This window comes from Equus quagga, chromosome 16 (genome assembly GCF_021613505.1).
Source record: "Equus quagga isolate Etosha38 chromosome 16, UCLA_HA_Equagga_1.0, whole genome shotgun sequence".
NCBI lineage: Eukaryota > Metazoa > Chordata > Mammalia > Perissodactyla > Equidae > Equus > Equus quagga.
In genome coordinates this window covers 63,144,392-63,167,061 of record NC_060282.1, presented here as the reverse complement: position 1 = coordinate 63,167,061, position 22,670 = coordinate 63,144,392, and the positions used below count along the sequence as shown (strand labels likewise).

At 38.7% G+C, this 22,670-nt stretch overlaps 1 protein-coding gene across 2 annotated transcripts in view; it reads left to right on the top strand.

Annotated features, from left to right (window-relative positions):
* Nucleotides 1-15,041, top strand: part of LOC124227983 (cytochrome P450 7B1) — a 175,282-nt gene extending 160,241 nt beyond the window's left edge. For both annotated transcript variants that reach the window (XM_046642164.1, XM_046642166.1), the window contains exons 5-6: nucleotides 1,597-1,772; nucleotides 9,525-15,041. In XM_046642164.1, coding sequence (XP_046498120.1) covers nucleotides 1,597-1,772; nucleotides 9,525-9,812 — 464 coding nt within the window. In that variant the 3' untranslated portion in view covers nucleotides 9,813-15,041. The remainder of the gene's footprint in view (nucleotides 1-1,596; nucleotides 1,773-9,524) is intronic.
* Nucleotides 15,042-22,670: the final 7,629 nt, after the last annotated feature.

The following is a 22,670-nucleotide window of genomic DNA, read 5'->3' as shown; positions in this document are numbered from 1 at the left end:
TCAGCTACCATTTCACACCACAAGCTAAAATGATGCTGTGCTGTTGTTGATCCAACAGAGCCAGCAGCAGTACATGGAAAGCCGACCCTCGCTTTTCACCATAGAAATGTTGGTCGCTGGTATCCTGCCAGCTGAAATCCGTCGTGTCAGGTGCCTTGTGGCTATCTGCAGTAGAGTCCATGTTCCAAAACCAAAGTTCTTTTCTGGCCTCATCACCAACAAACCGATTTGACTCTGCCTGATTATAATAACGAAGGCAGTCCAAAAGAATATGCACAGCCTCACTGTACGTCACATTGAATCACCACACTGGCCACACAGAGCTGACCGCAGCCTCATTTCTTTAGACAAATGCGTGCTTAGGGAAAAACCTCCTGGGAGAAGGCACCCAAAGCTGCTTGATATCCCTATGCAAGCTGTGCGTAGGTTTAAATTTTAGTGCAATCACATTTGTTTTTATTTTTTGGCTGATGTAAGCGCTCACTGACCAGTCCGCCTCTATAATCTAATAATTGGGTACTCTGTGTTTTAGAGCTTTGCTGAACACTAAGAAACTGGGCTGTGTGTATGTATGTATGTGTGTGCGATTCTAAATTGCAAGCCATAAACACAACCATTTGTTACCATGTGAAGAGGGAAAAACACTCAATTTGGAGCTCTTTTTCACATTGCTGATTAGAAAGAATCAAGCTTTATATTCTAGGACCCATTCACGCTGGTGAAAACATAGTCAGTTTTGATTATGAAGGCAGAGATGCAGACCTAGACAGGAGCTACATGCTGATATGCATGCTATCAGAATGATTTATGCAAATTATGCATATTATTCCCAAAGGAATTCCTCCTCAAACTGCCAGGATAAATTGCCGGAAATTAGCCATAAAATCTGTCGTGCTAGGAGCAAAAGGTGAAGGCCACTGGGAAAGCAAGGACATTCAGCTTCTGGAATCTTCCAGATTATGATGGTGGCCATTATTTTCCCTGGGTGCTGAGGCAAATATGATTTTCTTCTGAATCCTACAAAAGTATTTTCCCTTTGAAATTTTTCCAGCAAATGCTGACTCACATTTTATTTACAGCTAGCATAAAAGAAATTAAGTGTTAAGCTGTCTCAGAAAGCACTACTACAATTACTTTACTATTAACTGCGTAAGTGGTTATTAAATGCCTAAGCCTGGCTTTAAAGACGTCACTGCTGCCAAGCTTGGTGAAATAACCCATCAGCGGTGTATTTTAACTGGGGTACTGTTTTAGTGTCTGATGTATATACCCACAGTACAGTATTCCTCTCTTGCAAACCATTCTTTCCTACAAAAATCCTAATTAATGACTTTCTGCCCAATTGCAGTACTGTTGCCTCCTGTCTATGAAATGCCCCGAAGCTGTCTTGGGGCCGGGCCACAGCTGTCTCACGCACCTCCTCCTCTGTCTGGCCATCTAAAGCCACCATTGGCTCCCTCTTGGTGTTCAATGGATCTGATGAGGAAAGAGTTTCCTTTTCAATCAAAGCTATTGGTAATGAGCTTTATGGCAAATCGAGAGCACTTTCAGGAGAAGTCATATTTTAATAAGCTGTTGCTTGCATCTTTCCTTCAGAAAGCACGATTCTTGAGGTTTTACGACTATGCTCATTTTCTGTCATCATGCGTTTTGTTGAAGAAGATTTGACTCTACCTTCAGAGACTGGGGACTACTGTCTGCGAAAGGGAGATTCAATAGCCATCTTTCCTGCAGCTTTACACCATGACCCTGAAATATATGAAGCTCCAGAGGTAAATAAACATCAAGCCGGTAATTGCTACTTCTTAGATACTGCAAGCAAATTCCTCTTCCTCATGATCTATTTCTATCTCTTCCTTTTGCCGCTTTGTTCCAGAAGGGATTTGAGACAGCTTGATAACTTCTGTTCTTCCTTCCAATGGGATAATTTTCCTGTTTACTGAAGAGTTTACTAAGGATCTCTCTGTCAAAGGTTTTGTGATCTATAAATAGAAATAAAGTGATGAAACTAAATGCTAGTTTCTTCGAATGAAATGGACAGTGTATGTTGGCCGCCATTACCTTTAGGCCAAAATTGTGTTTTGCTTGGCAGAGAATTATTGAAAACCATAGAGGGCTAGCTATTGACAGGTGGCTTAGAGAATAAACAATGATGACTCTTTTACTAAGTGTTTCCAGAGTGGGGTTGACTGTCCCAAAGTCAAATACCGTCATTGCAGTAGTTCATCCCATATTTTCACCTCTTACTGAAGGTGTATGCCCCTTTTCGATCAATTAGGATGGCATTATGAACTTGAGATTGTAAAGCTGCTGCTGACGGGTGAAGCTCGGAGGGTAATTGTGTCATCTCCTTGTATTTTTTTCTGAAGCTGGAGTTAATGAATATCAAAGACTGGAAATTAATCCACCCTGGCTCATCCCTTAATACCACTTAAGAGGTTCACCACCTGCATGCAAATTGAATGCAGCCATATTCTGCCTGTGCTTCTCGTGAAGTAATGTTGTTGCTGCAGTGGTCTTTGTGTATAAAACGGCATTTTTCAAAGGGAAACTTCCGCACTCTTTTTGAGCAGTTCATAGCTGAACCACTTTCAAACCCAGTTTCTAAGTTAGATGTTTTGCAGCCAGGCTAGATTAAAATATTAATGAATTTGGGAAATTAATAAGAAGAGGACAGACATCAAATACAGTGAGATGATTTGCATTTATTTCATCAGCAAAGGCAAATTTTTTTAAGTGAGGGGAGAATGTACATATAATTCCTATGTGTTTCAGAAGAAGAGGCATATACGAACGATGCTAGCAAATTGGAAGTAAAGTATTCGTGAGTGAATAAATAGTCTGCAAACAACAAGCTTTCTCTCCACATCTGTAAATATCAAAAATTCTGCACATAAGTATATATTCCATAAATAAGGCAAATAAGTAACTATTTGAAAAATAGTTAGAAGTTTTAAAAGCATTTCATTTCTATCTACAGTTTTTGATTTATTTGACTTCTAGTGATTATTTTCATTATGTGATTATTCCACTAGTCATTACGTGTACTATTCATGTCACAATAGTAAAATCAACATTAAAGTTATCAACAAATAATCAATGTTTACTAAATGACCACTGTTTTTATGATAGTGTTCTTTGGACTCCTCCTATTCTCCACCCCCTGCCCCTGCCCCCATGATGGAAAAACCATGAGTTAGACTTTTAGGAATTTAAAAATCAAGGTTAAACATTGAAGGTGTGCTGATTTTATGTTTTTTCTGTGGAATACTAAATAGCAGTGCCCAAACTTTACATAATAAATCAACCAATCTTAGTAGTAATCAGAAGGGTTTGCCTCATACTAAATCTGTGGAAGAACAAAATTGCAATATTGTGAATACTAACTTAGCATCATTAGGGTAAGTGTAACTTGAGTTGACGAGCACTCTCTATTATTTAGTAGACTTAACATTGGCCACTTATGCCTGACTAATGTTAAAATTAACCAGCTAATTCTTGCCATGGTATTGTCTTCTTGAAATTAGTTGTGGAATGCTGAGAATTATTGGCACAGAAAAAATGATATAGTTCAGAACCATTTTTATATGATTTGGCAAGGTCTTATGTAATCATTCATTCTATAAACATTTACTGAGCATTTACCATTATCAGGCATAAAGATTAATTCCTTTTGTTGTTAATAACTTAGGATGCAATAAGTAGATGCTATAGATGCTCATATAACAGATGTCCATCCGAAAACAACCATGCACTGACAGTAATGAAGAGAAGAAGTTCTGGAAAATTCTGTCCTTGGCCATTTGTCACTGAGAGCACTGGTCCACAAGCTCATCAGAGGCTCATATTTCTCACTGCCTGTCTTTTGTACCCTACAGATCTTGAATCAGAAAACCAGGCCTTAAACATAGAAAACAGACAATAGCTATTCGGCCAAAAACATGAGGAAGATTAACTCTTCTGTAGATAGAAGACTAACTATGTGAGTATAGTTATTCTTGGAGGACATAGAGACTGAAGAGGCTTAGGAGAACATAGGTTCGCTCCACCCAATGAGGCGTGGTTTCAGGATGTTCAAGCCCAAGAGACTCTAGAATATTATATTCCAAAAACAGGCCATGGTCTTCCTTCACATATCTCTCTATTTCTGAATGTCCCTCCTTACTTATCCACCCAACAGGCTCCAGGTTACTGCACAAGAATCACTCTTAATCACCTCGTCTTTGACAATGTCCCAGATTCCCACTTCATTCCTCAGAGAATTTGCCACTTCCCACTCTGCCTGTGTGTACCTTTGTTATGGTGCATACCACATGGTATTTTGCAATTACTCGTTTACATGTCTGTGCTCTTATGTGCTGTAAGCTCCACAAGGGAAAAGACCCTGTCATTGCCTTCTGTGCATTCTCTGTGCCTAGCACACGGGAGCATGTCCAGAGAAGGTGAATAAATAAGGGGATGCGGGGATGGGTGAATGTGCTGAAAGGGAAAATTCACTTCAGTTAAAATTTGAAATCACCACAGATATTGCACATTAAAATATGTTCTGGGCCTAACTAGATCAGATAGGTGAAGTGTTTTGTGTGTAAATACAGCAATACTATCAGGAGTGGTAAGAACTAAGGCGAAAGGAGAGTCCAGGAGGCATCTAAATGAGACCCTTTGGCTACTTGTGAACTAACCCTCAGTTCTTACATGCATGGAGACCTGAGGTAGCCAAGTCATTTTTATTTAAAAAAAAAAATCTCAAGAACAGATTTCTGGATGAAGCTTAGAATTTTTAAATGTTTGGAAAAAACTAAGTTTAAAACACGACGTGGATTAGACACAAAAAGTGTTCAGGGACCTAATTGGGCCCATAAGCTCCCACGATGTAGCCTCCATGTTAAGAATTCTTCTGAACACTGGTTGCTTAGCCCACTGTAATGTTAGCCATGCAGGAGGCTCTTGACTATGGGGGAAAACAAGTTGGCACATGAAATTTAAAACAATGAGGGAGAGCAAAGGAAACGCCCCTTCCCAACTCTTCCTTCCTCTCTCTTGATCAGTCTAAATGCTATCCAAGAAAGCCTAGGTAATCTGTGAATTAACTAGAGATTTTTAAGATTTTCTGAAGGCTTTCTCAAATATACGTCTATGGTCAGCCAGAATTCAAGCAACTGGCTCTCAAATAATCAGTAAATGGTGATTTCTTTTCTGCCAAAGTGCAGTATCCAGAACTGGAGCTTTGGGGAAGACCAAATCTATTGGTTGGTTTTTCTATGGCCAGAGATGCTAAGCTGTGCAGGGAGAGGGGAGGATACTGTTGGGTCACAGGGAAGAAACAGAAAACATTTAAGATGGTAACACATTATCATAACCACAGAGCCTCCTAAAGTAAGGAAACAGTGAAACAACAAAGCAATTACAAAACCATTCGAGTACCCCCAAAAGCTCTGAAATTGAAAGGCTTTATTTGACCTCATGCAAGTCTACCCGATCTACTTCTCAGAGGCATAGGGATTATAAAGTGATAAATGAATTTGAAAGCCCTTGAAAAAATTCTAAATGACTATAAAAATTGTTGTCTCAACTGTTCTTAAATATACGAATCATAAAAAGTGAGGAAATACTCTAAATGAATTTTTGTCTGTATCTCAAACTGGAATGGAGATTGTGCCATCGGTATATTTCAAGGATACGAAAGTATACTGAGCATCTACTGCTCAAAAAGCACTTTGATAGGCATAATGAGGGACACAGAAATAAAAAAGGCCCCGCCCATCCTTAAAAGCATCTCGTTTAGGGCCTTGGCCTTACCACATGACAGTGTTCTCATAGCCAGGTGCTTCGTGTTGAGAGAGCTTCTGCCATACCAGTAGATTGGCACTTCATACCTATTATGTTGGAACCAGCACTGTGCTGGTAAACCAGCACTCTGAAAAGGTCTGATTGTGTCAGGTTTTGTGGTGTAAATAATCCCACCTTGGCTGATTCCCTGTTACCAACATGAAGACCCTGACGGTGGCGTTGGGAAGAGATGTGCACACTTTCTGGAGCTGGTACAAACTGGCTACAGCACACCTCTGATTGGAACCCATGTCGTGGAGATAAAAAGGAACTTCTGTACTCTGTCATCATCTTGCTCCCAGGAGGACTGACTGTAAACTGGGGGCAACAGGGCAGCCCCTTAGTCATCCATTCAAGACATGGACAGTTTTTATTTCTAGAAAGTCATATCTTTTGTCTAATCTAGATTCCTGTACCCAAAAATGATGAATTGAGTGAATACAAGACCTAATCATATTGTATGTCACCTACTCAGCAGGGCCCTGTTTTATGCCTTTTTAACTTCAATGGTCTGCATATAGGAAGTGCTAAAAAAAAAATCTGTTGAACTGAACTAAATATAATATTTGGAGGACACAAATTAGGATGTTATATAATGTTCCTCAGTCTCTTATATCAAAAATTCTTTTCTATCCAAAAAATTGTCTCATCTATCCAATTTGCTTTCTAGTGCTAACTACCACAGCATTTTCTATTTATAAACACTGAATATTCATCTACTCTTCATTCTCTACATCTTTGTTTACTTATTCAATACCTATGTTTCCTTCAAAAGCTTAAAGATAGGGGCCAGCCCAGTGGTTAGTGGTTAAGTTCGCACACACCACTTTGGCAGCCTGGGGTTTGCAGGTCCAGATCCCAGGCGTGGACCTGAGCACCACTGATGAAGCCATGCTGTGGCAGCATCCCACATGCAAAATAGAGAAAGATTGGCTTGAATGTTAGCTCAGGGACAATCTTCCTCCAAGCTAAAAGTGGAAGATTGGCAACAGATGTTACCTCAGGGCCAGTCTTCCTCAACAAAAAAAAAAAAAACCTTGAAGATTGCTTTTAAAATATACTTTATTGTCATGTATTTATTCAAGAATTCAACAAACATATATGGAACCTCTGCTATATGCGTAGCCCTGTGTTGGGGGCTTTGAAAATACAGAGATAAGTAAGAGTGTGACAACTCCAGTCTCCTGGGACTTGTTGGCTGTACCCTCTCCAGTGGGTTTGCTCCATCTTCAGCCTGGTGGCAGGATGGCTGCAGCAGTGGCAGGTATCATATTCACATATGAATACGTCCAGATGAGGAAGAGTAAGGAACCATTTCTTTTTGTTTTTCTTTCTTCACAAGACTGCAACTTCTTCCAGATGTCCCCACAGACTTTTCCCCTGTATCACTGAGGATATTGGTTCACACCCCTATCCTAAATCAGGCAGAGGCCAGAGCAATGTGATGACCATGATCGGTGCCCAGACAAATCTTATGCAGAATAAAGATATTGAGGAGTCAACCACAACAGTCCTTAGAGGAGCTATGGGGAATTTCAGTGTTTACGATTTCTCTATTCTCATCTATTTAATAATATTGCATTTAATTGACTCTCTTTAATTGTGAAGCACCGAGCTATTATGATTACTGCAAAGAGTTTGTCGACATGACAAATCCTGTATTTAAGTTGTTCCAAATGAATGTGTGCATCTTGAGCTTCCTAACCCTTTGTTCTATGTCACTGTGACCCCAAAATCTCAGGGGTGAGACTATTATATCCCTTATCTTCTTGGCTAAAACCAAACTATATCCCTAGCAGCTGCCACAAGCCCTTCCTTACACTGGTTCCTGCTCGGGTTCTCCATGCCCTGGCAATGGAAAACAAATTGAAAATAAATTTTAATTCAAGAATATATTTATGCCCTTACTTTTTGAGGTTTGTGGTCATCACAGAGCAAAAGAAGTTGGGCTTTTCTCTTCTGGTTTCTTACTGTAAATAACTAAATAGGAACTTCTCAGATGTTTATTATGAGGAAATTAAATATGGAAAACTGGAGGAGTGACATTACTGATTGACAAGAAATTTGAGGAAATGTAAACACTAAGTGAAAGTTACAGGGAAGAGGGAGCATGATGCGCTTATCACTATGACCTCTCAGAGGGCAGCACATTGCTTTCACGAAGAAGTTCAAGAAAGCCATGCAAGTTCCTGACTTATTGTAAATTGACTTACACTGATTTGACCTAAGCCAGGAGCTCTTGGGAAGAGTCCTGGTCTCCTCTGATTGGTCAGTGAGAAAGAGGAGGCAGTACTGAAATCAAGCAAGCAGGCCTGGTCCCCAGAATGGAAAAAGATCACCAGGAGAGAGTGCCATATTGTAACTCTTATCTCCAGTAACAAAGTGTATGTGAACAAAGAGTGTCCTTATCCATTACTACAGAAATGAACAGATATTTTTAGTTGAGCACTGTTTAGATCCTATTCAGATTCATCCCAGAACTGTCTGTGGGAGAATACACTTGTGTTCTAATGCAGATTAATTTTCCCATTATGATTTCATCAACTTGCAAGTTGGAGGGGACAATAGAAACTACCCAAAGTGTGTTTTCTAAGCTTGGATATTTATCAAAATAAGTATCCTAGATAAATGAAGATAAACCCAATACTTTTAAAGGAAATGATTTTGCAGGCATTACTACTGGCACTGAGTGAAAAAATTAGATCATTTGTCATGGATTCAGAATTTTTCCACATATTGTAGGGTGTTTGCTGAAAGCTGAAATGCTTTTGATGTGACCTGCTTCTTTGCCTTTGACTTCATGTAGTTTATCAAAGTTGTGTGCTGAGCAGGTCTAATGCTAATGAGCACCGAGTCCAGGAACTACTTGGTCTTTTTCATGCATGCCACGTGCATTAATTTAATCAATGATTTAATTCACCATGGGCTGAAATAAGGTCACTCAGTGTCCTCTAGGAAACTCAAGTGAGAGTAAATTAAGATGGCGGACCAAACACCCTAGAAAAACCAGTCCCATCATTTTCAGTAACAAGAAATATAACTCGTTTATGAAAACATATCAGAAACACCTGCCAGCCTAGAGTTAACCCAACGAGAGTTCATTCTAATGGAACTGTCATAGGAGAAATTCAGTACAACATCACAAAACAAGCAAGACCAACTTTGTGGGCTTAATCCCTCTCTAGTGCATTATGTGAATGTTATTATTTTATATCTGTTTAATCCAAACGTAAGCACGGAACCCCAGACTCATAGTTCTCGTGCATCAGTAGCCAACTGGGAAGGGATAGACACAGGCTTATTAGGGCTCCTCAGTTAGGCAGCCTCTGTGGCCGGTCGGCTTCATTATTCCGTAGTAACCGTGGTGGCAGAGCAGGAGCCCTTACCTTCCTCCCAACACTGGTATATCAAGTGCCAGTAGCAAAAATAGAGGTACTGCCTCTCTACTTAGGAAACAGTGTAGGAAAGAAATGTGAATTGGGAAGAAAAGTCATATAGGTGTTTGGGTTTCACTTTGATACGGGAGAAGTAATTTCCTGAAAGCATTCGCCCTCAGTCAAGTTTTACTTTCTGCTGTTTGCTGGATTAAAAGGAGCCGTTTAAGACAGGCAAGGAGAGCTGGCAACTTTGTGGACCTGCACTCCAGCTATTTCACGTAAATTTTTAATTTTAACTCTCTTTATTCTTCTTTGCAGGAGTTTAGATTTGATCGTTTTGTAGAAGACGGTAAGAAGAAAACTACCTTTTTCAAAGGAGGGAAGAAGCTGAAATATTACCTATTGCCATTTGGATTTGGAGCCAGCAAATGTCCAGGCCGATTTTTGGCAATTATGGAAATAAAGCAATTGTTAGTTGTACTTTTAACTTATTTTGATTTAGAAATAATGGACCAAAAACCTATCGAACTAAACCGCAGCCGCCTTTTGTTTGGTATTCAGCATCCGGATTCTGATGTTTCATTTAGGTACAAAGTAAAAACTTAAAGAAGCTCAAGGAAAGAAAAGAAATCCATCAAAACTAACCTAAATGTCCTCAGCTCATCTATGTGGTTTTAATTTCTGCAAATGTAATTGCTTTGCAAAAGCAAAATCCATCATAAAATAAAACAGGATGATGGCATGAAAATGGACACCAAAATCAACATGATGATAAACTTAAAATAGTTTTTTTTAAGTTTCTACATATTGTGATTTTCACCTGTCATAGTAAATGTGCCTTCACATCAATAGATGTGGCACTGTGGGGTTTGTCACTCAAATTCTTTTCTAATAATAAAAATGCACTTTATGTGCTACTGGAAATTTGTGCTGGAAATGGACACAGTCTAACAAATTCCAAGTTCTCAGAGAAGAAGGAAATTAAATTTCCATGAGATGCACTGGATGAAATGTTCCCTTCAAGTATAATATCAATAATATCTATATTGCCAGGCTACGTTTGCATTAAATGAGTTTTGCAGTAGATTAAATGCTTCAACTTCACTTCAATATTTAATCAGCCATAAATGCTCTTTATTACTTTGTATACTATAGTTCAATAGAACAAAATTTCTTGTTATATAAGAACACTGCTATTCAAGTTAGATACCGCTAAGATTTAATGTATAAGAACACACAAAACCTATTATATATTCAGCAATTGCCCTAGACATTAGTATTAGGTTTGTTGTAGGAGGAAATGTTGAAATCATTACAGGATTGATTGTAGCATTTGGCTTTAGTATAAACTATAAAGGTTATGCTAGCATTGCAATTAACTCTCTCCTAAATGCTTCCACTTATATAAACTGAGAAACTAGATAGCAATATTTGTTCTCAACACCTCACCTTTTGGACTTGGAGTTTATTTGTATTATTTTGAATTACAACATTATGTAATGCAGTATAATTTCACATGCCATAATGCAGCATTGTGTCGATGATTCAAAGATTTCTAATATCAGATTACCCAGTGATTGTCTGGCATCTGACATAAATGATGCTGCTGTATATAAACAAGCAAAGTAGGTAATAAAAACCAGTTAATTCATGCTGCATTAGTTGGAACTTCTAATATTTCAGAAATGTGCTATTGTTTTTTAAAAAGGAAACTGAATTTTTAAAATAACGTTATAAAATACTCACTATACTTAATAAGTAAATAGATTTTCTAGCGTTTATTTTCTGCATCCCAAAGTACGTGCTCTAAACATTCCTTAGTGAAGGTCTGTTGGTCTAAATTCTGGTTTTGCTTGATTGACAATGTTTTCATTTTTGCCCTTGTTCTTCAAAGATGATTTCACTAGATGCACAAGTCTAGGGTAACAGTCATTTCCTCACAGCACTTTGAAGACATTGCATGTTCTTAAGGCTTCCATTGTTGTTACCAGGAGGTTAGTAGCCTTTGGTCCGTTTAATTATTCAGTCGGTAGTCTGCCTTTTCGCTCTGCCAGCTCTAACGTGTTCTCTTTGCCTTTGATGTTCTTAGTTTCTTCCTGTTTATCCTGGTTGCACCTCATGGTGCTTCTTGGGTCTGAGAATGTGTGTCTTTCATCAAGTGTGGGATATTCTCAACCATTATCTCTGAATAGTACCTCTCTCAGGCTCTGTTTTAGATCTTCTCACTCTATACTCCATACTGTTTGACCTTTTCTCCTCATATTTGTCTTTCTCCAATTTACATTCTAGGTAATTTCTTTAGATCTCTCTTCTGGTTTATTCTCCATTCAATGTATCTAATCTGCTCTTTAACTTATCCATTGAATTTGTTTCTTCCTTCTTTTTATTTTAGCCTTAGGTTCATAAAATTGAGTAATCATACTCCTTATACACCTTAATTCATGGTACACAATGATAATTGGTCCAAGCAAGGCCTCTCTGACTTTATTTACTTATTCTATTTTATCTCTAATTCCAACCATCATAACTCTTCCCATCATAGGCAAACATTCTAATGTGTTAGATGTGCATCCTTTTATTTGTGTATGTTTTTATAAAACATATATTATTATCCTGGGTGCATATGTTTTTAATTTACATAAATGTATTTTCTATAAATCATATTATTCTCAGTTTTCTTACTAAGCTGTATGTTTTTAAGAATACATCTACATTGCTTTGTATATTTAATCTATTGCTTCTAACTGCTGCATAGTATTCAGTAATGTACACCCCCTGTATTTTAGTGATCTGTTCACCCAGTGATGAAAACTGTGTCTGTGGGACAGTTAATTTGGGGGAGAGCCAAAGCAGAACCTAAAAACTCTACCCCTATACATCCTCCCCCTGCTGTGCCCAACCACCATCCACAACGGGCTGCTGCAAAGCCCGTCCTTAACCGCCCTGTCCCAAATGACACACATACACAGACATTTAGTCCATGACAGCGTTCGTTCTCTGAGATGGTTTAGATTTGTTCTGTTCCGTCCTCAGACCCTTAAGACCCTCTCCCTTCTGTGGGGTCTCCAGGGTTGATTTTGAGTTAGAGTGCCAACTGCCAATTTGTCAGCTTTCAGGTTTTCAATTCCACTGAGTTTGCTAAATTCAATTATTACGTTTTTAGTTTGAGAGTTCTTTTTTCTTCATATCTGCCTTGTTATTTTGAATAATATCTTGTTCCTTCATCATACACTCAATATCCTCCTTCATTTCTTTAAATAGTTAAGAAACCTGTTTTATAGTCTATATTTGAGATTTCCAAATCATCAGTGTTTGGTGGGTCTGATTCTGTTGTTTGTTTGTTTTTCTTTTACTCAGGATGGCTTCTTTACTACGCCTATGTTCCTTGGAATTTTATCTCTGGAAATTTTTAAGACCTGAGTTTAAAATATTCCTCTGGAGAGAATTTGCATTTGCTTTTGTCTGACTGCTGATGTTGCTATCAAATTCAGATCACTAAATTTTCAGCTTGAGTATTTCAAGAGGCAATGAGGGATGGGGCTAGGAGCCACATAGGTAGGGTGGGTTCTAGCCCTAAATCAGCTACAGTGCAATCCTATGATTAGGAATAGACAGAAGGGACTTTCTAGGGTTTTTTCCTCCTTCACCGAGAGCCATCGCTGAGACAAGCAAGTATACCCAGTCTTACTCTGTGGAGCAAGGTTTCTTTCTAGTTCATCTACTAAGGATGTTGCCTTTGCAAGTTCTTGGCTTTGTGCTGAGGTCTTGGACTTCATGCACACACACACACCAACTTTGGCCCTAGACTTTATCTCCTGCCTGCCACAGCATAGCCTGTTCATTTTGTACTAGGACATCTAGTCTGCCATATTGCCTCAAGTGGAAACTTCCATATTCTTAAATTCATCTTAGTAATACACTTTTGTGATGTTACAGCAGGAAGATAACAGGAAATTATTCCATTCTAATTTCTGTTGAATTTATAATTAAAAGTGTGCACAGGAATTTAGAATAGAAAGTAAGAATAAATAAAAGGGTTGAGAAAATATTATCTAAAAGCAATAGACAGTAGAACCAAAACAAGAGAATCATATGACAGGCTTAAATTTAGTAATTTAAAGAGTGTTTATGAATAGAAAAGATGTCACGCAAAAATAAGTTAAATGACATGGATTCCAGCTGTGATATAACTGGTTTGTTATCATCAAGTCACTTTACCTCTTAGAGTTGCAGTTTCCTTATTTGCGAAAAAAATAATAATAAGGCCTTTTCGACACCAGGGTTCATTATGAGGATTAAACACAGTAAGATGTGTCAACTTATTTTGAAAAGTGTATGATGTAATACGCAAATGTAAAGTTGTAAAAGAGATATTTTAACGTCGTTGTGCCTTTTAAAAACTGTTCTTATGTATTTGTTAAAGGGAATAACGTTTTAGTCAATAGACAATTCATTATTCATTTTTTCAGTCAAACATTTATTGAGTATTTCCCCTATTCTAGATATGATGCTATGTATTGGCTTACCTGTCTTCAGGAGCACAAAATTTATTAGGGAAAACAAGACAAACACAACTAATTTTTTATAAATGTAGTTGTAAGTAGTAAATTCATCTCTTTAAAATTATTCTAAAATTCTGACATCACTTGTTCTAACTAACCCTCCATCATTACCCATTCCAAAGTAGTGTTCTGTAGTGAGAAATTACTCCATGCATAATTACACACAACAAAACATATATTTCAGGTATTATGATTATGGTAAAAATAACCAAAACCAAATACGGTCATTGAGGCTCCAGAATTTCCTAAAAACTATATTTTACATATTATAAGAATCTGTCTTTTTATTTTTACAGCCTCCTCTAAGTTTCAAATTAAAGTAAATAACCAATAAAATTGTGTTATATTGATGACCAACAGTAAGGAAGCATTCAGTTAGGAAAAGACTAAATGCTTTGAAGCTAGATGCTCTGAACAGCTCTTTATCACCAAATCAGGCAGGCTGATATCTTCTCCATTTTATCGTTAAACTTTAGGTCACAAGTCTAAGGCAACAGAGTTACAAACTCAAAATTTGCATGATTATTTCTATTTTCTCATAAAAAAATAATTTTGGTAACATTTCCCATAAGCATCTTCTAATTTAACAGTGGAATCTTAAAATCAATTTCAAAGATCCAAGCACAAAAATTATCTTGGTTTTGATCTTAGTATAAAATACTGTCAATAATTATAAAACAAGAATTATATGCCCTTAGAATGTGCACTGTTTTAAGCTATTAAATTCACCCATATTGCAGGCTATTATTTACTTGCACTGCATTATTAGGTATTCATATTCACATACTCAATTAAGAAAAAGTTAGCAAGCCAAGATTACATTCCCTGTAGCATCATTTTAAATTATAATGAGCAATCACATAAAACTCTGGTATTTCTCTAAAACAATTATTACTTATGTTACTTCATAGTGTTAATCTCAATCAGTGATCGCTGATGTGTGAACTTTTTAGCTTAAATGTTTATTTTGTTTATAATACTTTCTTGAGTAAGATAAATTGAACTCATGAAAAACTCTGTGGCACAGTTTTAAATAGGAGATAATTTGGCAATACTTATGTTTAAAAATGTTTTTTAGGCCGAGGAGTGCTATATATTGTAAAAAACTTGTCCTGAATAGCTGGTTTCATATTATCTTTTGATTTTTAAAATCATATATATGTGGTTATGAGGAGGCAAATTATCTTAAAAAGATGTTAGGTGAGAAAAGCAAATGATTTGTAAATCTACTTAATTTTCTTTTATTTACAAGTATTCAATAAATCAACTTTTAAAGCACAGGTGACTGACTGTGTCTCCTTATTTCCCTACGAGAACGTGTTGGATGATAGAAGATTTGATTACAAGTATCAAATTATTTGGGACGTAATTTTGCTGTCTGAATAGCCCCACATCCCATTCCCCATGCACACATATACATATATTCTTATTTTCTGATACTTTCTCTAAAAGTACATCAATCGTTATATTCAGAGTGGTTTTCAATATATTTTAACTTATGTGGGAAATAAAAACAGATCCAAGAAATATCAGTGACTAAGAAGTGTTTTAATAAGTTTATTTGAGGCAAGCTGACCTTGCTAGGCTACTATTCTTAATAATTCTTATTCTGTGGAGTGATGTACTTTTTAAGAACACCAAGAAATGGGAGAGAGAGCCCATTAGATGTGGTCTTTGTGTTGTGCAGATCAGTTTACACAGATAATGAATGAAGCTGAATAATATTGGACAGTATTCTGTTTATTCAGAAAACTGAAATCCAAACTGTAAATAAAGTCTATAATACAGAATGCTGTTGATGAAATGAAATGTGGCTCCTTCAGTAACTGTCCATACACCATTGCACTGGGACACTTGGCTTTTCTAAGAAACACTCCCGTGAGTCATCAACATTTTACAGGAACTTGCCTTAGCCTCCAAAGGTGTTCCTGTGCATTTGAACTAGTCAGTTCAGTATGATTTCACAATTAGGGTAAATTATGTCATTAAATGGACAATCTGTGAAATGATTGCCTTTGCTTTCAATGTTACTCTAAAAAACACTTATTGAGTAAATTAACATTTTGCAGAACTGTCTGGAATTAGCCATGGTCATCTAAGTAATAATGTGCATTTTCTATTCAGGATATAGATAGCTAGAAAAAATACTCAGTGGTTATGCTGGATAATTTGAAGTACATTTGATAGAGTTTATTGTTACTTATTTGAGGTATGGTCTATGTTCTCAATTCCTAAATGTATTCATTTTTATAAGAAAAGACATGATATATTACAGACTACAAGGAAAGTAAATGTTAGAGAGAGACTCATGAAGCATTTTATTTTCCTTACAATATTTTGTGCTTATAGGAGAAATTAGAGGGATATAAGTAACAGGTAAAGGGACTAATATCTAATGACTCATCATTGAGTAAATTTTTAAATGCTAATAAATACAAAGCACAGATTGGTTGGAGATTTTTATTTGTTTGCAAGAAAACATTTAATACATATAACTTTTATGTCTAAGAACTAGCCTTTGTAGTTAATGTAAAATGTATATCATTATTACCTGACAAATAACCCACATTTTTAAATAAAATCTTTTGTCTTTTATGTTTAAATTAATGTTTAAATGAAAGGTACTTTTATTCCATAACTTCTAAGAACTGTACAATATATTTAATGCCTTTGTTTTATACTTTAAATGGATTTTTTTAAGAATTTGAAATGATTCTGAATTTTTTTGTGAATCTCAAAGTATACAGGAAGGAGTACTTTCTCTGTGTTTTGAAATTAGGTATTCATTTTTTAAAAACTTTATTTTGAACTAACTTTAGACTTACAGAGAAGCTATAAAATTGTATTCATTTTTAAAGAAGAAAGTCCTCAGACTAAACAATGCTTGCAAAAAGTTAAACTAAAGAGTAGTCCCAGGTCTTAGCCAGTTGAAGATCTCAGTTAACCCTTGACCTTTGGGGATAATCCTCCACAATAACTACCCTATAGGGCACCATACTGTAAGTAACAGCTGAGTGGCAGAGAGAATTTGAGTATGTATGCCACTGCGATCCTCCATAGTCCAAATCAGTGTTTTGTTTTCATACAAAAAAAATTTCAAAATTTTAAAAAGAGCTCACTTTGTTGAGTAATTCCAGATTTTACTTAATTTCACTCTCCTGAGAAATCTACACTTCAGAGATATATATGCCTGATACTTCTCCAAAAGACAACTAAAGTAAGTTATTCCCAGCCTCTGCTTCCTGATATATGGGGCATTTACTAGATCCATTTCCTTTCCACCTCCATGGCTCTCCATGTGTCTGTGGAGGCCTGGGTAGGAAAATCATTTCTTGACATGAAACTCTCAGATGGAGGGCACAGGCTCAGCCTGGCACCTGCATTTTAACCACAGCTCTGCAAAGAGACTGTTCATCGCAAATGTAGCTATACTTACTTGAATAGACAGTGCATGAGTTAATGTTTTAACCGGTTAGGTACATAATCTGAGTCTCTCCCATAATAAGATATTGTCTTCGCTTTTTAAGAGGAGATAAGGATATTTAACAAAGAAATCCTTATACCCAGTTCTTCAGTAATTGCCAGAGCAGAATAAATGCATAAAATGAGGTTAGGCTATGAAGCATTTTTATGTTTAAATCTAAATTCTCATCTCTAAACATCTCTATTAACATAGCAGATTTGAGTTGCAACCATCCTCCTAATAAAATATGAAATCTTTAAGATAGCAAAGCATTTGTAAATAATGGATCCTTTAAATATCCCTGAACTTTATTCTAAAACTTAGAAGGAGAAATAATAATTGCTTTATCTAACCACTGATACCATTTTAGCATTTGATGAAGATGTTAATTTATGGTTGGTTAGCAGTTTATGGCTGCCATTAGTTTTTCAGTTTGGTCCACATTAGAAATCTATTTTTCTTTTTTATTTTAATCTGAGACAATTATATAAAGATATGGTTACGTTTTATCTAAAATGTATCATTCTACTATAGCATTTCAAATTATTCACAGATCATAGTTCTTATATGTGCATATATGAATTTAAAAATACAGCAATAAAATGCTTGAAACAGATCATAAATTTGCTTCATATTTTATTGCATCTCTGAATCAGGTTGAGAAGACAAGGGCAACTATGGGCTTTGGGAAAGAATTAACTCTTTCCCAAGCTTGGAAGGAGAATGATACCATAGTGTGCATAATTAGAGCAGATTCCCCATCAGAGCATCCTGGTGACTAGTAAGATGGGCTTGTCCATCATGTGGGGGGGGGGGGGGGGGGGGTAACTGCAAAGTGCTCTTTGCCTTTGCAGTCTATCTAACCTTCCCAGCCCAGCCATTTCTCTTCCAGAGCTCTCTAATCTGGATTTTTATATTGCCCGAAGTAGAGAACACAGGGGAAGGGAAAGAAAGAAAAGTTACACACGCACTCAAGAGACAAGAGTGCTTGGTAATTTTGCAATAGTCCAGAAGTCTCCTGGATCGGGTTAAGACGAGTCATTTAGAAAAAGTGGTACAATTTAACCCAAATCAAACCTCAGGGAAAGCGAGTAAAGAGTTTCCCTGCCTTGCTAGGAAGCGAATTGTTCTTTGAAGTTTAAAACTGGGGCACTTTCGCGGAATTCTCGGGTTTGCCGCGGCAGCGGGGTAGTCCTGACAAGCCTGGCGTTTGCAGGTGAACCCACCAGGCCAGGGGGGTGCAAGGGAAAACCCGATCCTTGTGCCATCTCCCAAAAGAGAGTTTGAGGCAGGGCCCTGAAGTTCCCTTTTTGTCCCAAGGAACTTGGAGGTTGGATTGGCTTTGTGCCCTCAGGAGGGGCCAGAACTCCAGTCCAGCGGGAGCACTGGGAGAAAGGGTGCTCTGCGGCTGTGTATTCCCAGTCCGTCCTGTGGCGCAGCGCAAGCAGAGCAGCGCTGTGGGCGCGCGTATTGCGGACGTCGTTCTGTCTGCAACCTTGGGCTGGCTGGCCGGTCTGCTGGAAAGCCGCCCCCTCCCTTCTCCTGCTGCCCCAGGTCCCCAGCATAAACACTTGCCCTGGCCATGGGGCAAAGTAGACACCTAGTTGTTCCGCACAGCCTACAGAGAACCCTGGTTCTAGTAATCATGCATCAATGGATCAGAAGAGCCAGAAATTCGGCAGGGAGAAAAAGACTCCTACCCCGTGTGTTGTTTCAACTCAAACTTAAGTTACTATCTCCTGGCTTTCCCTCCTGTTTCCCTCCTTCCGTCTACTGTGCCCCATGTTTGATTTAAAAGGCCAAATTTAAATCAACCTGCAGCTCACTGGCTTGGCAAATCCAGGGGCATCCGAGTTAACAAGTGCCAACGCAGAGCGCGCAGGAGACGGGCTCCTTTATTTTGCCCGCACAACAAAAGACGTTAAGCGATGTAAAGTTGCTTGGCACATGGATAATTTAGTCTGACCTGCATTTTAATTAAAAGAAAACTTATTTATGTTCCTGGTGTTTATGTTTTGCAATTTAATTTTGTTTAGAGGCGCCACTGTGTGCTTGAGCCTCCCCCTCACCCCACCTCCCCATCTGAATCACATCTTCATTAAAGGTTTTACGAAGGAGCCTCTCCCGACCAGGATTCATTACCTCCTGCCTTCCGTGAGCACACTTTCGGGTCTCCACTCGCTCCGTCGCTCCGCCCGGCAGAGCCGCCACAATGTGCTGCGAGCCGGGAAGTGAACTCTCATCATTATTTTTCAAAGTCTAGGAAGTGTATTATCCTTTTTCCTAGTGGTAATTAGTTACCATAGCATCTAATACGTAAATGTGCCCAGAGCACACCATTAACAGTTAAACGGAGGATTCAATTTAACACATGATTATATCTTTCATAAGTCATTACATTGGAAGTCAATGCCACTCATACTGGAGGAATCCCAGGGTCCGGGGCGAGAAGGAAGGTGGTTCTGGCGTCTGGGACCAAGAGTGCATGGAGAAGCGAAGCTCCTGAGCCCAGCTCCCTCCCAAGCGAGCAGTCCTCAGTAAGGATGGGTGGCGGGTGGGATAGGAGGGAGAAGAATTTAAGCTCAACTCAGGGTCTTGGAGGGGACGCCCAGCTGCGGAAAGTGGAGAGCGCACCGCGCACTGCGCGCGCGCGCGCGAATACACATATACACACATACAGACACACACACACACACACACACACTGAGATGCACCACGAGGAGGGAGAAGGAGGGGTAACTAGCAAGCTCTTCGAAGATGATCATTTGCTGGTCCTATAGGAGTCCACGAAAAGCCCCGACGCTTCTGTAGGTGCCCAGTGTTAAACTGGAGATGGGACCTAAGTGGGAATTATAAATTAGAGAAGGAAATTGAAATTAGAGAGAAATTCGAGAAGGAAACCGGTGGAATAAAAGGCCAAGTGGGACTCTGGGTCCTCTCTCGGCCTCATCTGCCCACTCTGTTTCCTAAAAAACACAAGCAGCAAGGTCCGCCAGGCGGGTTGCGCCCGTGGGGAAGCGCCCCAAGGCGCGGTGGGCGTCGCAGCAGGCTCAGGGGTGGTCAAGTTACTCCGGCAGTCTGGTACGCCGCAGTCTTAGGGGACAGGCTGTTTGCTCTGGCCCAAAGGCCCTTCCGGAAGCCCACACTGATATCCCTGATGCTCAGTTACCCAGTCCTGACGTGGATGCTCCATACTGGAAGGACATCTGGGGCCCACAAGTGTGCGGGCCAACTTTCCAGACTGGCCCAAAATTCAGGACTCAAACCTGAGAAGCAAAGTGGCCCCTGGGCTTTGCCAGGTGGGGCAATAATTGTCTCTCCAACTGTCGGTTTCTTTCTCTAAAGGCTGCTGCTGAAGAAACTTTGGAAACGTTGGGTTAGGGCAGAGAGGGTCACCTAAGTAAATCACCGAAAACACTGCTTCTGTTCCTTTCAGATGTCCTACGTTTATTCCTAGAACTATAGGCTGGCCACTTTCTACATGTGGTAAGAGAATTGATTTGTCGGAAATTATCACAATGAAAATTAATATTATCAACCCTGCTACTTTTAATAATTGTACACATTAGTCTGACATTTCAACTTATTCTCAACATCCTCTCCTTTCCCCACCCCCATCCACCCCCAGTCTCTCTCAGGACTAAGACTGGAAAATTGAGTTATTAAAGGCGGGTGAGCATTTCTTTTTCTTCTGAAGTTCAAGATTTGTTATTTTTACAATTTCTAATAATAGTTGAACAGTACAGAGGTCGCAGAGGAAGTATTTCAAGGAGGGCTTCTTAATAATGAGAAATAGTAAGCAGTACATCTTGCAGCAAACGTGTCCCCCACAATGTTAATATGCAAAAGGAAAAAAAAAATTCGACTGATGGTGGCCGTGGTTAATTCCTAATCAGAATGATGGACAGCAGGGCCAGAACAATACAAACTAATGGCTGTGTTGCTGATCACTTTACCCCTTGATTAAAGACACCCAATTATGGCACAGAACAGTGTCGTAATTATGTTTCTTAATCACATCCAGGAGGTTTAATTGCCTTAACGATGTGTTTCATTAAATGAATTTAGGTATTATAGTCGACAGTTTTCATACACAGTTGTTTTCAAATTAACATAATATTAGACATCGTCATGGAAATTGTTTTAATAATCATAATTAGACGCACCCAGGCTTTGACTGGTAAATGCTGAGAGACGGGTCTCTTCCTGCCTGGGGGCTGCCCTGGTCTCTCCCCTCCCTTCCAGACTGGGAGGGCTCCAGCTTCAAGGCCCTTTGCTGTTATGTTTTCTGAAAAGTTACAGGTTCTGATTAATCTTTTTTGATGGCAAGTGGAGCAGAAAATATCCTCCCTCACCCCCCACTAAGTCTGATGGCACTTAGGGATGTCATTATGAGCAGAGGCCATACAGACAAAAATGCATTGAGCATACTGCCTACAGAGGAAATACTCTAACTTCACCACCACCATTTCTACAGCCTCCACCACAATAAAAATCAAGCCTTCTATTTCTGAGGGCATTATTAAAGTCCAAATACAAGCCCATACAGACATCCTTCAATAGAACCAATGCCCAACCAAGTCCAAACATGGTCCCTAAAAATCTCATTAACAAGCAACACCAGTAAGTTCTGAAAATCTCTATGGGCATTGCTTACGCTTCGAGTTCAACCTGGTGGATTCTTCTGTCACAAAAAAAGTGGAATGCCACAATAAAATTCATCCTCAGAGAATCCAAATCCATCTCTTCTCCTTGGCTTTCAGGCAGCTGGAGATAGAAATTTTGATGAAAACTCTTTAAGAAACTTTACCCCCTCTGATGGGTCCTGGCATGGTTAACAGTGCCAGGCAAGTGGGAAAAGAATTCCGGAGAGAGCATGGCCTTCAAAGTTCATACCAGCAGACAGGGACTCCGGATCTCCTCTGCCTCTCACCATTGACCCCATTTGTCTCTCCTCCAATGACCAGGCCCAGCCACCATCCTTTTAACAAGCAAACAAGTGATCTAGGGCTAAGCTGGGTATCCCTGCCAAAACTTCAGTTCCAGCTTCTTTGCAACTCCTTTCTTTTTTGTTACCTTTCAAGCAAAGAGTAACACAGAAGAGAGGTGATGGCTCCTTCCACAAAGCACAGCATAATAAAATGTTTGATCAAAATATTTTAATAAAGATTCTTCTGACATAGATACACATACAAATGGTCATACATAGCTGTCATAGTCTGATTGACCTATTTGATATATATATCATTCTTTACACATCCAAAACCAGCCAATGGATCCCCCACAGCTCCCAACTCGCCATCCAACCTGACAAACTGAATTTGTATTATCTGCAAGGGGTGGAAAATAGCAGGACTCCATTTTTAAAAAAGGTTTTCTTGATTTTCATAGGATAGAAAGGCAGGCAAACAGCCATGCAAACTAAAACTGAAGGCTCAC